This window comes from Ochlerotatus camptorhynchus, unplaced genomic scaffold, assembly GCF_037179485.1.
Source record: "Ochlerotatus camptorhynchus isolate MF236.1 unplaced genomic scaffold, CSIRO-AGI_Acam_v1.1 ptg000213l, whole genome shotgun sequence".
NCBI classification, from domain to species: Eukaryota; Metazoa; Arthropoda; class Insecta; order Diptera; family Culicidae; genus Ochlerotatus; species Ochlerotatus camptorhynchus.
The window spans coordinates 2,762,033-2,777,979 of NW_027040703.1; the positions used below are offsets into that span (position 1 = coordinate 2,762,033).

Consider the following 15,947-nt stretch of genomic DNA (forward strand, 5'->3'; position numbering starts at 1 on the left):
GCACTTTTCCCCAGGTCGCTTCGACTGCGCTGCGGCCCTCGCCGGTTTGAATTAATTAATACTAATGAGAGAAAATCGTCTGCTCCAGATCTCTTAACCACCCGTCAGCGCACTATTTCAGTAAAAAAAAATGAGACACTTCTGGTTCCTACTCTACATACAGGACTAATTGCATGTGATTAATTAGGAAACCTATTCTTCTGTGGCGGGCACGTTTGGGGTTTACCCTTCGGTTCACTTAGTTTGAAAAGAGTGAAATTCAAATGGGACTCTTTTCACCGTAAGCCTTGAACTTGCTGTTGCCACCACCGACGACGAACGACGGGATCGTTGCACCGCGGGTTACTAAAACAATGTGCACGCAGCGGCGATAATGGTATCGAGCGGCAAAGCGTTCCCACCGGTTCCGGACGATTTTATGCAATGTTGTTCTATTCCCATAGCAGCGGATGTTTGCATTTACCGGTGGTTGGTATGTGGATTCCGTTGTTGTCTTCCTGTCGGAATGTGCGGATGGTTGTGTTGAAGAATGTCAAATATTGGGAGCTTTGCATACTTATAGTGCCGGTAGAAGGGTTTGACTCCTACTTGGTTACTAAGGGGAATTTGTGTGTGATGGTATGCTTGATTGTAAGGTATTTTACATCGGTCGTAGCTAGAACATTTTTCTAGCCAGCCCCTCTTTCATTTCTGAATCATTATTAAATTTGATCAACGAAAAAGAGCTGCTGGAGGCCTCCCAGTTGGCTGATAAAGCCGGGCGAACGAAAATCTGCGATTGATGTCAAGCAATGTATATATTGTTTATATGTAGGTACTTATGAGTTATGTCAAGTATGTATATAAAACGATCAAAACATTAACTGAAGAAACTTAAGAAACTCAACAACAACCGGATTTGTTCTTTTTCTTTTTCTTTCGCGTCATGTAGATGGTGGTTTCGGTTTCGTTGTTGTCCTCCACATGATATTCACTGTACTTGTTGGAGAAGACGACGACTTCCGGGCTTTTGTATTGGTAGACCTGTTGCGACGTATCTGCAAACGTTTTCGCTGGAGAAGCATCTACGAGATCTACGAGATCATCTAGCGGAAGAATCTCATTCGAGGAAGAAGTTTTCGCTGCAGAAGCATCCATTAGCAGTTGGTCGTGTTGAAATTCTTCAGTAGATACTTGGTCTGGAAAAACCTCCATATTGGGCTCCACCACTACATCAACCATTATTGGAGTCTGATCCTCTCCTGGAGCTTCCTCCGAAATGGCCTCCCTTTGCAGTGTACATTCTTGGGATGGTGGTGGTGTTGAATGGTTCGGGAAAACCATTTCATAAGTCGATTCCAAACATTGCATTCTAGCACTAGTTGTATGTTCAGCGTTCTTATCTTCCGAGCGGACATTCTCCCTTCTGCTATGCAAAGATTCTCTCTCATCCACCGAGAGCTTTTCTTTGGCTGTTTCCGGTCGCACGAAAAGTGAATCATCAACATCGTCATCCGTGCCGAAAAGCTCCTTCAGCTTTCCCTTTATCGATTTTCCATGGAACTTCGGTTTCGGTTTCCCCTTATTGGAACGTTTCTTCCTTCGTTCCGAGTCTTGCAACGTCTTGTCCTTCTTTTTTGCTCTTTTACGTTCACTCTCCGCACTATCTGAGACGATCAAGGAAGACCTAAGTACCAAACAGAAATCGATCATGTCTTACTATATCGCGCTCCCCGTCAATATGCAAGCAACCTACCTGCCGTGATCCACATCATTATTCATTGGATCACCGTCCAAAGAAGCAATTTCGCCTTCTTCCAGTTCCACGGCCTCCTCCACCTTCTGCCGTTTAGCAATCACAGTCTCCGAGGAAGGAATACTCTCATTTTCCGATTCCCAGATTCTCAACTCTCGATTATCATTCTGTCTTGGGTCTTCTTCGAGGGGCATTTCCGGCACCTGCTCCATGAGGGGCGATGCCAGCGGAGGAATCACCCGCGTCGTTGGCTGCAGGAACAGAGTCGATCCAATCTCATCCGACTGAATAAGATTTTTATCCTTCTTTTCCGACCAGTCAGCATCCCACAAATCCGAATTGGATATGTCAAGCGTGTCCTTCCATTGCTTACAACCCCTAGAACTGCACTCATCTCTTGATCGATTTACGCTCCGTGCAGTTCCCTTGACATACTGATCCAACTCCTGCCGGTTCATCGGGATGAATATTTGCGACAGCTTGGTAACCGAATTCGAATCTGTTATGTCCCGTCCTTGCCTTGACGCCCGCACCGGCTTGGGGAAATGCACCGACGAGGCCTCCGGTGACAACCCTGCCTCTCGATGCCGTGCTCTTCGTTCTCTTTCACGCTCCCTATCCCGATTCTGGTCCCATCTTCTATCCCACCGTGGCACGGCGAATTTCTCCCGTGTCCAATCCCGTCGATAGGTGGGTCTCCATGATCTCTTTCTTTCCCGCTCCCTCCAACGATCCATGGAACGACTTCGCTCCGTTTGTATATCACGAGACCAGCTCGACTCTGTCTCCGTTCCCAAACTATCCGTCTGCACTTCCCGGTTCAACATCCGGATGATCGTCGTCTGTGTGCCTTTATCATGCTTCATTGTCCGACTATCCATCCAGAGCGGCGCATTAACCTATGAGTGAATCCTTCCGTTTCAGCTCAGCCATGCAAAATTTAACTTTTGCTCGCTAGCAACTGCTTTTCCGATTCTTTCCCGACAATCTCAACTTCCAGTTCTCTGATGACTTTGGTGTTATGAAAAAAAAATGGGATGAACCGTTTTAATCAGGAACTATAGGAAAGGGAGGATCATCAGCAATTATTCGACAGTGAGCATGCATAAGGGCCTATACGCGATGATCGATTCTCTTCATCGATTTTCTCTTTTGTTAATAACTCGCTAGATTTAACGTTTCTCGGTACGTTTGCTATTGCTTTTGATAGCTAATACAACCTGTTACAACTCTGCATTGAACAAATTCTAGAAAATTGTTTCGCTTAGCTGTAGCAATGCAAAGAGAAATTCGATGAAGAGAATCGATCATCGCGTATACGCCCTTATGAATGCTCACTGTCGTATTATTTGTTTACCTTCTGTGTTGACTGCATTCATCCAAATCGCCGGAAATATCGAACTCCAATAATCCAGATCTTCAATAATGTTTTCAATGCACGTTGAGCATTGGATTTGGTCGTCACAGAAGAATGCCCACAATTTTCCAAAGATTTCGCAATCCTTTTATGCTGAGATGACGATTGTTTTGAAAATTTCTCAGCCCGCTTGCTGTCTATAAACAATGAGTTGGATTACCGAGGTGGAGCAGTCGGTTAAGTTGTGTGAGTAAAACCCCTGTATGATACATGCAATTAGTGACGTCACTACTTGCGTTTAGGTTGATTTTTTGGATTACTAATACAACCATATTTCACGATCTGCTTCACCTCTCTCTGTACCTCATTGGTCTATAAAGCCCTCTGTACTCAATGAGCTAGATTACGGAGGTGAAGCAGTCGGTTAAGTTGTGTTAGTAAAACCCCTGTGCGTACAGGTGCGTACATGCAATTAGTGACGTCACTAATTGTCAAATCCAAGTTTGAACCGGCCACCGTGGCGCTGCTATCGCAGCGGTGATCGTAATCAAATCATCTGTCAAACGGAGTACGTTTTTCATTTTGTGGTAGAAAAAAGTAGTTTTTTCGAGTTATGTTAGTGATTAGCTTGATAACCCGCATAAACGCGAACCATCACATGACCTTACCGATAATGGTTATAAATTGTTTATAATCCCTGCTAAACTTCAACTGAAATGGTTATGGAACTTTACATGAACGTTTGTGTGATAAAGTTTTAACCTTATGTATTATGGTTTTTTGGAAGCGGACCTTACAAATAATGGGTTGTTAAGAACCATTACCATTCCAAATTCTTGTTTTCTCCATACATTTTCGGAAAGAGAACTATATTAGAACGTTTTTACTTATGGTTTGAGAACATTAATGGTTATGGTTATGGTAGTCAGTAAGGTTCATTAATGGTTTTGTATTATCGCTCAACTTTACGTGAAATATATCGTGAATTGGTAATCAGTAATTTACAGGCAACCAATTCGCGATATATTCCACATAAAGTTGATCGATGTTACAAAACCATTCATGAACTTTACTGGTTACCATAACCATTACCATTAATGTTCTCAAACCATAAGTAAAAACGTTCTAATATAGTTTTCTTTCTGAAAATGTATGGAGAAAACAAGAATTTTGAATGGTAATGGTTCTTAACAACCCATTATTGGTAAGGTCCACTTCCAAAAAACTATAATACTTAAGGTTAAAACTTTATCATTAAACGTTCATGTAAAGTTCCATAACCATTTCAGTTGAAGTTTAGCAGGGATTATAAACAATTTATAACCATTATCGGTAAGGTCAATTTATGGTTCGCGCTTATGCGGGAATCCACATCAATTACGAACAAAAAAGCTGCGCAGATCAAAATGGTAAGTAAGGATTAATATTTTAGTTCAAACATTTCGAAATATCAGTAAAATAAAAAAAAGGATGTTCCTCTCAGTACGTAAACAAACATTTTTATGATATTTTTTTTTTTGCAGGATTCAAACATAAGATGCCTCGCTACCGGCTGTAATCCTTCTGGAAGGAATTTATTTCGAGTGCCAAAAACCGGGAGCAGGTTTTTCACCAGATGGCGAAAAGTTGTGAAGATTTCTGGAACGGGCAACGAGAGGATCTGTTCACGTCATTTTTCAAGTGATGATTTTACGAAAAGTTAGTAGTTTTCCAATTTATTTGTGAAAAATTGTAAATGGACCGTAGACAACAGAAGCAAACCCAAAAATTCCTTCTAATGCACCCTTCATCGTACCGTACCAATCGCTGAATTTTCGTTGCATCAATTTAATTTCAGATGTTCGCAGCAGACTGAAAACTTCAGCACTCCCGTCCGTGAAGCTTCCGGAAGTTAAACAGAAAGCAGTGGAAAAGAAAGGATGTTCTGTTCTTGGATGCCGTTCAAAATACATCCCTGATATGGAAAAGTTTCCATCTTCCAAAACATCAGCGTTCCCCAAATGGAGGAATTTGTTTGGATTACAGGAAATAGATCCAAAAGTGTTTGCTTCCTGGAAGATCTGCCGAAACCATTTCAAGGACAAAGACTTTATAACAGGTAAAAACATTTTTTTTTCTTAACGGCAATATGCCCCTGTGCTTCTTACCGATAAGGCTCCATAATTATAAAGCACCCCAAGGCATTACTTTTCCAACATGTTAGTTATATGGTGTCTTGGATAAAGTTTCTTCATATTTTTTGGCCAATATTTTCATTTTAGTGTAATTAAGGTGGTCCATACAATTGGTGGATTAAAAATACAATTTTTTTTAATTGAAATTGAGATAGACCAATGCAGTGTTGAAGAAAGTTGGAGAATAATCAATTCGAAGCAAACTTTGCTGAAAACACCAAATTTCTATCTTTAATGGTTCATGAGTTAAGATTTTTTTAAACAAGTAGGTTAGGGTGGCCCCTAAAAAATCGGGAAAACGTTGTTTTTGCTTCAGGTTGCTATCTTTTTTGATTTGAAAGTTAATGGTGATTTTCTTCGAAAAATAGCTCTTTTCAATTGTCAATATCTCTGATGGTTTGGGCGCAAACATTTTTATCTTCCTATATACGGCTTTGGGACCATTGTGCACTGTATTTGAAAAAAAAAATAGTGTGTAGAATAGAGTATTCCTACTATTTTAAGATGTCACTGCTCACTAGCCCTACATTGAAAATAAATCAAATTCTTCTTTCTTGATCCTTATTATTCTTTCTTGATTCTTATTATTTCAATTTAAATTAAAGTCCATCCCATTTTTTCTTTCAGTTACGTCGTGCTATCTAAAGGCGAATGCAGTGCCCAGCAAGCATCTTGTAAGACTGGTTAAAATTCCATCTATAAATCGTAAGACGACCCAATTGAATGCTGTACCACAGTGTCTGCTAGATCATACCTACTACATGGAAGACCTGAGACCCAAGAGCAATAAAAACTGTTCAGTATATGGTTGCGTAGCTAGGAGCAGCATGGGCGTATTTCTACATAAGTTTCCGAAAAACCGTGAAATGGTGAATTCTTGGCTCCATGCTATCAAAAGCTCAACGAAACCATCAAAAAACTCCTTCGTGTGTAGCCAGCATTTTCACAGCAGCGATTATAAAACAGGTAAGCACAGCATAAACTGAAGGTTTCAAAATGAAATCATAGCCTGGTATTTATATTAACTTATCTGGGATTAGAAATATTCTAATATTTATTATAGTTGCATCAATATCATAAGTAAATTAAGTCTAAGATTAAACAAAATCTAAATAAATATAAAATAATCAAGAGCAGCGTTGCCAGTATTCCAGATTTATCTGGATTTTCCAGATGTTTAGTCGTCTTGCCAGATACACAGACATACCACGTATATTTCAATATTTTTTTAAATATGTTTCAGATTTTCCCAGATTTTTGAAACATGTTGTTTAAAAATATCACTGCAATTGATTTACCATCTAATCAAAAAAGTAAAAAGCAAAACTTGCTACTCAACGTCTATCAACGTTGGACATTACATAATTAAGGCAATTCTGCAAATTGTTCACCGTGAAGTGTAAGGTGAATTCCTTGTGAAATAAAACGAGAATTTCAAGCTACTTCTGAGTAGCTAGTATATAGTAGTATAGTTAGGAAATTCTGAAGAGGATTTCACGCAGTTCAAAGGGAATTATCGGAGTCTGAGAAGAGCGTGACGGTCATTCTGAAGAGTGTACCAAGGAAATTATTATGATTTTTTTTTCAGAATTTCATAGAGAAAAATGGACACAAAATTGTGCCAATTCTTGGGAATTATTACCAGTTTGAGGGAATTGTTGAATTGGAGAGTGAATTATAAGAGATTAAAATAGGTAATGCTAAGATCTCTTAGAATGTTACTGTAAAAGTTTGGATATTATCAAAATTTGTTTAGGGGAATAGAGAAATGAAGTATGATGGAATTCTAGGATGATTAAAATGGAAATAAACAAAAGGGCGAAAATATCCTGAGAAGAATTCCAAGTAAAATCAGACTAACAAAAAATTTAATGATCTGGGACCCAGAAAAAATTTAAATTTCGGAATTTAGAATCATGTCAAGATCCTGAGACTTCCAAAATTAAGCTATCAGACTTTCATTTTAGTAATATAATAAAATTATTCTTTGTCATAAAATTATTCGTAATGGTCATGCGAATAGTGGAATTATCCGTAGTTTAGGTAAACTGTGTGTGAGTACCACGAAGTTAGACTCTGATTCCCATTTCAGCCAGGTGAATTTTGCTTCAAAATAAAATTGCCTACTGGGTTTTGCGTGTTGTACACGGTTCGAAAAAAGTACCCAAAATTAAGTTCTTTTCACTCATCTCGGCACTATAGTGCAGGAACCCAAAAGTAGGTAAAGCGAGCCAAAGTAATTTTCATTTACTTGTGTGCAGTTCGTATGGAATTTTCCACTGGCTTTTTAACCAAAAGTACGTTATTTGTACCCAACAGTAAGTAAATATGATTATACTCAACGTTGGGTTCCCACACATTACTACCCCTGTTGGGTGGCTTTGCTCCTCCGTTTTTGACAACATTAGAAAGAGAAAAGGAGACAAACTAGTCAAAAGTAGGTAAAAGTGAACTGGCCGTTGGGTACTTTTTTCTTACCGTGTATGATGTCAAGAATTAAATTGTAAATCTGATCAACCTTAGGGTAATATTAGAATTATTTAAAACTAATAAAATCTTTAACTTCTGGTATTGCATCAAATAGGAAAGACTACATCGATTATGATTAGTTAAAACAAATCCATCCCATAAAATTTTCTTGATTCTTTTCTTTTTTTTTTAAAGATACAGTTTAAAAAACAATTCTAAATTCTAAACATATTTTCTGCAGTATTTTACCCACATTTGACTAAATTTTTCAAATGCTGCGAATTGGATATTTAAAATTTTTGGGCACACCGTGTCAATACTTTTCAACCTACCAGTAATTCCCTCATTCTTTTGAATAATTTGGAAATATGTCCTTCATTGAAGTAAACGGTCTCATTTAAAAACGCTATATATGCTTTAACCTTTTGCTGTTTTTCATAGGCGTTTAATTTTTTTTACGAGCGTAGTGTTCATGAAGCACTCTCTCAGTTATTAATTGAGAGCTTTCTATGCTTACCAATGCATGAATTTGTATATTGGGAGGCAAGCACAACCTCTTTTTCCGGTGGCTGAAACATGGCTGAATGTTATGGACATTTTAGAAGCGTCCATTTAATCTTTTCTGATCGCTGCAACAGAATTCTATCGAGCGACACTCGGAGAAAGCACGACCGATTTGACTTCAATTGATTTAATTTTCTATATTCTTATATCACGTTCAGACTTCAGACTTATAACATGTTATAACGGTTGTCAAATAATTGCAACACAGAAAACACCATCAAGATAGTCCTATAACATGTTATAACTCTGTAGTCTGAACAAGGCATTACTCTCATAGAGCCAAATTGAATTTTATTCCGATTGGACATTTGGTTCCGGAGTCATAAACAAAAAAGTGAAAGTTTGCAATCAATTTGGGTTACTAAAGATAAAAAATCAGAAAAATACCTCAACCCGTATTTAAAAAAAAATCACGTTGGATTATGATGAAAATACTAAACATTATTGTGTATGAAAAATATGCGAAGTCCGAGATCTAGTAAATTTTGGATACACTTTATGCAGATTAAATATAGGGAGCCTTGACATTTCAAGAAATTAGGTCTTTGAAACTTATAATGGTTTTCAGATTTAAAAGCAAATAAAATAAAATGTCAGTTAATCGTCTTTATGTTTTTTTTTATATAAGCAACTTTGAAAGCAACACTAAAGGCCAAGCCCACTCAGTTCAAATCTCATCCCGGACTAGTTATGAAATTTATAATACCAATCAAAATATCCTCATAAAAAGTATGACGTTTAATATACCTTATTATATATTTATTTTAGGTCTGAATGTGCTGAAGAATTCAGCTGTTCCTTCCCTAATGTTACCACGAACATCCAAACATTTATATCAAACGCTGGATGCACGCAACCCATACAAGCGTGAATTAGTTTCGTTCCGTAAGCCTGAAGCTGATCTAATACCTGAGAATAGTTCGACCGAGGATAGTATGATAAATTCCGATAAAGAATGCTCAATAAACTATGGAGATTGCTCTACTTGTACAATATCCAACGAAACATGTGAACATAACGATAAAGCAAATGTTGATAAGGACAACACACCAGTTGAAGCACACGTTGATAACGTACAGTTTTTCGCTGAGCTTCCTTTTCATAATGAAATGGACGATTCACAATGTCACTGCACCTCTTCATCGAGACCAACACTAGATTTCAAAACAGTTGAGTGTAGAACGGATGCCGAAGAATTAGAAAAAGTTTTCAGGAGTATTCAGAACCAGAAAGATATAATTCTAAGTGACTTCCTACTCACAGACAAAGATCTTGCGGTGTGGACAGGCATATCTTCTTTGAAGTTATTTGAAACGATTTCTTTGATGCTAAAAAATCTCGAAGACAACATCTATCCAAAGCGATACAAGATGGACACTGGAGATCGAGTTATATTAACGATGGTTAAGCTTAAACAGAATATATCATTTGCTGCTCTTTCTACTTTGTTTAGAATTTCGTCAACCACCGTTGCAGAATATTTTTCTTACACTGTGCAGGTGCTGGCTGAGGTCTTAGGGCAGATGATTGTTTGGCCAACAAGAGCAGAAATTAGAAAAAACATCCCACACTGTTTCAAAGAAAATTTTTCTAAAGTTCGATGTATTCTTGATTGTACAGAAATTGGTATAGCTACACCGAACTGTCTAAATTGCCGCATTTCCAGTTATTCCAACTACAAACACAGAAGAACTGTTAAATTGTTGATCGGCGTAACCCCTGCCGGACTAATCAGTTTTTGTAGTCGAGCATATTCGGGAAAAGCCTCAGATAAGTACATATTCAACCAGGAGAACTTCATGGAGAAACTAGTTGAGTTCCAGGATGAAATTATGGTTGACAAAGGATTCTCCATTGAGGCAGAGTGTCTCCAGAGTGGAATTCATCTACATATACCACCTTTCCTAAGAAATGGAAGACTGTCGGAAGGAGAAGCAATCATGAATGAATCTATTGCAAAGGCTAGGGTACATGTAGAGCGTGCTATATCAAGAATTAAAACCTTCGGAGTGCTACAAGGGAGCTTGGATGCAAGTATGCTGAAACATATTAACGAAATTATGAAGATTGTGTGTGGAATGACCAATCTCTCAGCACCCATTCTTCGCGACGACAAATTTTAAATGATTTTGCTACCTCAATAAAGAAGCAGAGTGGAACACACACCCATACACACCCCATGAGTCAACTTTAAACTTAAAAGAAATACATAAAAATACCATTCAATCAACAAAAACTGAGTACATTTCTAGACCAACAATTGAAATAGGCGGAACAACCAAACGTAAACAATGGCTTTAAATGCAAATTTCTCGAGGATCATAATACACCCACGCAAACTAACAATTTCATTCGATGAAGAAAGTTTGCTCTTTCAGATGCTGGTGTTAGATTGCGTAGATGTACGTTGATTATCGAGAAATTTACGTTTAAAGCGATTGTTTGCGTTTGGTTGTTCCGCCTATTTCAATTGTTGGTCTAGATTTCATGAAACCTGAAAAGAACCTGATAGATAAGAAGAAAATTAATTTAAAAATTTGTTTTTCGTTTACTTACATATATTGGTTATTACTTTTATTTAAGTTATGATTATTAATAATATTAGTTAGGATTTGCGATTAAGTTTCGGTAAAATGTGCTGAAAATATATCGGTTTTAGAACCTTCACTAGTTTTTCTACATATTCTCGATCGAAGTCAACCTCAGCGACTATAAAATCATCACTTTTAGCAGAATAAATGATGAAATCTGTTTTTATAATGTTTAGTATCATCATATTTACTTGGATTTGAGCATAGTATGCATGTTTCTTATTTAAATAATACTTTTTATACCCTGCTCCTTCATCTACCTTCAAATACCGTTTCGTGACAGAACAGTTCTTTAAAATCCATAGTATATCGTGTTCCTCTCCGGAAGCAGGGCATTTTATTTCTAGTAAAATGTGAGACAGTGGATCCACTCCATCGGGACTTCCACCAATCCATGGTTCACAGTGACTGACCAGCAAGCCAGTTCTTTTTACGTTCGGGTTCCTGTATCTTGTATAACACGAAAAAGCTTTGTCTTCTGTTACCTTCCCATAACGCATACTTTTGGTTTCGAAACATTTGGGATTTAAAAACTGAGTGATTTTTTTTTCCCAATCGGCCTTTTTGTTACTTGCGTACGTATATAGAGCATAACATGAGCTTGCCGTAATCCGGATGGAGCGCTGGAATTTCCATTCTTTATTGTCTTGGGCACAAGTCTCCTGAGCAATTTTCAGTATAGATTCCTGAGAGACTTGGACAATCTCTGCATAAAATTTTTCGTTTTGTGGCGACAACTGCTGCTTAGCATTTACTACTACGGCATTCGAATCGTCAAATAGCATAGCTTTAAGTTCATCGTTGGTGCAGAACACCTGAGCTGGCACCACATGTCCACATGAACTAATGCCCGATCGAAATTCAACAGGATTTGAGTGGCGCCCATCAATGTGCTTGCTGATTGCGGACCCGGGTGAAGCTGAAAATGTATTAAGTAACACAATATATGTGATCATTAATTTGAAATAACAAAAACGATAATTACAAATCAAGACTATGAATAGCCATTAATTCATTTTAAATTTCCCTGTTTTTCCAATCCTGGACTCAATTACCTGTTACAAGTTTTTCGAAAGCATCAGATAGAAGGGTTTCTTTGAGGGAACTATCCGAACAGATGATTTTCTTTGGTTGTCTTACACAACACATGCTGGTTACAAGTCTTGCTCCCCAAAGACTAGTTTTTTCGGCCTTTGCGTGTCCCCACACTTGAGTAGAATCAGTGCACGACATATACTCCAAGCCCTTGAACCTAAAATAATATAAAATTCATATGTATATACAACTATATAAACTATATACAAACTTACTGGCTGATCTGCAATAAACAAGCAATGATGTGCTTACATCTCCTTGTACCTGCTTTGCACGAGCAGGTAAGATCCCACATTTGATTATCTCCAGAAAGCTTCAGCTGCACTTCATGAGGACGGTCTGCTGGGTGGGAGCTCTGCAGCACGAATCCTTTCACATGCGTAAAAGGTCCATCTTTTTTCGTATATCCCATACAAACAATGTGGTTTGCTTCCATCACGGCTAAACCCTCTCGGATAGGACGAACTGAATCGCCTACGTAATCCAGAATGTCCGACAAGCTTATATCTACATCCACATCTGGTTCATATTCTATGTGAAGATGATAAACAAAAGTGTGTCCATAACGTAAACCTATTTTTTCAGTTTTATTCGAAAACCATCTGTTTTTCCATAGAGAAAAATATTAAATCAAATATATTGCTATGTTTTGTACCTGTTTCATCCATTTTTTACACTAATTTGTATGGCTTTGCACTAAAACTTCACAATTTCCGCAACATTTAACGTATTTTCCAAGAGCTGTCACCGACTGATCACCGTCGGTCGTTTCCGATTCTTACCACCAGGAGCGCATGAGTTTAAGTTGGATTTGTCAATTGCGTTCACGTTCACAAAAAAAAAGTTGTTGAATATTCAATCCAAACTGCTGCAACCAGGTCAATCCATAGGTTGTGTAATATAACGTTGTACGATGTACATCGATTTTGTGAACAAAATTACATCCATTGATGTAATATTGTATCTGCTTTTTGCTATTACATCATTATTTCGACAGTGAGCATGCATAAGGGCGTATACGCGAAGATCGATTCTCTTCATCGTTTTTCTCTTTGCATTGCTACAGCTAAGCGAAACAATTTTGTAGAATTTGTTCAATGTAGAGTTGTAATAGGTTGTATTGGCTTTCAAAAGCAACAACAAACGCACCGACAAACGTTAAATCTAGCGAGTTATTAAGAAAAGAGAAAATCGATGAAGAGAATCGATCATCGCGTATACGCCCTTATGAATGCTCACTGTCGATTTCATACATCAGCTTGAATTATATTGATCGATATTACATATTTTTTGCTGTGTTGATTTTTTGGATTACATATTTCACGATCTGCTTCACCTCTTTCTGTGCTCATTGCTCTGTACTGCTAATGACGTTTTAGGGACGCAATCCGACAAACAGGGGTGCCAGATTAACTTTTCGGTAATCGGTTTAGAATTGGGCGATCTTTAATCGATCTTTTTCATCCCGATTTCCGATTTTTCGGATCGAATCTTTGTCCACGAAAACTTCGAAAAAATCAATCTCTTCTTTCGATCTTTTCGATTTTCGAAACAAAATAGGTGTTAAATGTTGTAATTGTACTTACATTAAAAAAACGATTTACTCTCACCCCAGACTGCGTGGTAAATTTAACGAACATAACGTCAACATCAGCATCGTTCCCTACAATTACGGCACTATTTACGTTTCCGATATTAACGAAAACTACAGCATTTGAAGGTTTTTTCTACCTCCCTCCTGTTCTCCTTACCGTCACGACAACATTCAATTGAATATTATAAAGGAAAGAATTTCTTGAGGTACCAACGTAAACAAGCGTATAGTTCATTCTATCACCCCTATTCTGTATTTCGTATAAAACGAAATTCTCATACAAAAAAATATTTTTTTGTATGAGAATTTCGTTCGAAACGAAATACAGAATAGGGGTGTATATGCAAAAGTCTCGATGGTCCGAAAGTGAGGATAATAATAATAAACCAACATTTTTGGCTAGAGTGAAAGTAAAGATAGCAAACTAGGCACTTGAAAATGGGATTGAACAAGTGTGCGAGTTATAAACGTCAGAGAGGTCAATTAAAATAAAAATAAAAACAAAGATCGATTCTTTGGTACCGATTTAATCAGTGGATCGATTCTAGAGCCAAATATAAGATCGATCTAACTAGATTTTTGCAGAAAACAAATTCATTTAAATTTACTATTAATTCTATCAAAATTACTATGCATTTTGAGCAAGCATAGTAGTTTTGTCAGAATCATAGTAATTTTGTTAACATTCATAGTCAACTATAATAAATTCCTAGTAGATTTAACGGTAATAAGCGTCGTTATATTGAAAACAAGTGTTTTCTGCAAAATAGTATTCATAACTATGGTCCTTGTTTCAGTGTATGTGAGTGAAACTATAGTCCACAAACGAAGTGACAGACGACTAACTGGCGAAGAAATCCATTAAAATAATGTGGTTCACTGTAATAGAATTTTCTTGGAAGCTTGTGCCATCATCCACCAGATGGGTTAGTTTTTTTGTTTTGATTTGAACAAAGTTGATTTTGTGTACAATGATTCTTTGACAGTGTGCAAAGAGTGCGTATCATTTTGTCATTTTTTTATGCATTTCAGTTTTGAGTAGAGTGAAAGAGATAGAATCAAAACATTCTGATACATTTGGTGAAAATGCTAGTTCAATCCAGTAGTAGTGTTGCCATGTGGTACAATCCAGTAGTAGTGGTGTTGCCATGTGGTACACTGAAAAATTGAAATAGCAGGTTAGTCACCAAAGTTTTCGAGCCGCTCCGTCTGTCACTTCGTTTGTGCTATAGTCGCTATATTTATAGCACCGACAAACCGATATGACACTTAATTCTGACTTATGCCCGAAAATCGTAAACGGCCGATTTAAATGTGCAGTGATCCGAACTGTCAAAACCATAGGATTTTATGATCTAGATAAAAATAATTTGTCCAGAATAGATCAGACACGAACCTATTCATAAATGTTGCATGCGGGTTCATGGCTTAGCTAAATATTTTCCGCGAACACGGAGCGAGATGTCAGTAGTGTGCTTTGGTCATAAATGTAATTGCTTTTCTATGGTCATTCATGTCGGATTGTCGGCCATTCATGTGTTTATAGTATGGCGGATAGAATTTCGATCTATAGAAAAAAGCGGAACCAATTCAATATATTGTAGACCAACAATTGAAAAGCTGCTATATATTTTTTTTTTTTTTATAAAGAAAACGTTAATTATTCTTTCCTCGTCAATCGGACGCAAATCACCAGCATCATCGGATAGGGGAAACTTTCCCCAACCCAAAGATGGTGTTAGTTTGCGTGGGCGAGCCTTGAGTTGAGGTTTCCGAAGTTTTGTTCGCAATAGCTTATGTGCTCTTTTCTGTTGTTGGTTGTGATTTGCTCGATTCGTTCCGCTATTTGACAGCTCAATAGGTTCCCGCAATTCTATCCGACTTTCCAGCATTCCATGCTCGGTAATGGCGGCCTATTTGATGAATAAATCAGGCATAACATTTGATAACGGCACAAAAGCATTTGTAAACAAACTTTCTAAGGCCCTTTACACGCTAACCAAAGTACGCCCACACAAACCAACAACATCATCGGATAGGGGCAACTATCACCTTTCCGAAAGTGGTATTAGTTTGCGTGGGCGTACTTTGGTTCGCGTGCAAATGGTCTTAGAAAGTTTGTTTACAAATGCTTTTGTGCCGTTATCAAATGTTATGCCTGAAATGTATCCTTCACTGTACTTTTACATCCCTTAGACCGAATGCTAGGGGATTTTACGTATTCTCGTCAATCTAAGCAGCGCTCGTAGCAGCGTCCGTGCTTCTATATAGAGATTAGTGACATTTAACGCACGCACATGCATTCTTTATCGCCATGCAAAGTTGTTTATTATTTTCCTCTGACTAACCTAAAAAATGAATGAAATTA

General features: G+C 37.6%; 2 protein-coding genes across 2 annotated transcripts in view; one reads left to right on the top strand and one right to left on the bottom strand.

Annotated features, from left to right (window-relative positions):
• barc (RRM1_TatSF1_like and RRM2_TatSF1_like domain-containing protein barc) overlaps nucleotides 1-15,947 on the top strand; it is a 281,458-nt gene that overhangs the window by 35,395 nt on the left and 230,116 nt on the right. The window lies entirely within an intron of this gene.
• LOC135703438 (uncharacterized) lies at nucleotides 856-3,250 on the bottom strand. Its single transcript, XM_065224675.1, has 3 exons — nucleotides 3,093-3,250; nucleotides 1,736-2,746; nucleotides 856-1,666 (listed from the first exon to the last, which is right to left on the bottom strand). Exons 2-3 carry the CDS (start codon nucleotides 2,614-2,616, stop codon nucleotides 883-885), a joined length of 1,665 nt encoding a protein of 554 aa, XP_065080747.1. The 5' UTR covers nucleotides 2,617-2,746; nucleotides 3,093-3,250; the 3' UTR covers nucleotides 856-882.

Excerpts from the sequence above, each read along its gene's own strand:
- LOC135703438 (XM_065224675.1), bottom strand. The coding sequence starts at position 2,616 with ATGGATAGTCGGACAATGAAGCATGATAAAGGCACACAGACGACGATC. Across the intron at positions 1,667-1,735 it reads AATGATGTGGATCACGGCAG|GTCTTCCTTGATCGTCTCAG; the intron begins GTAGGTTGCTTG and ends TTTGGTACTTAG.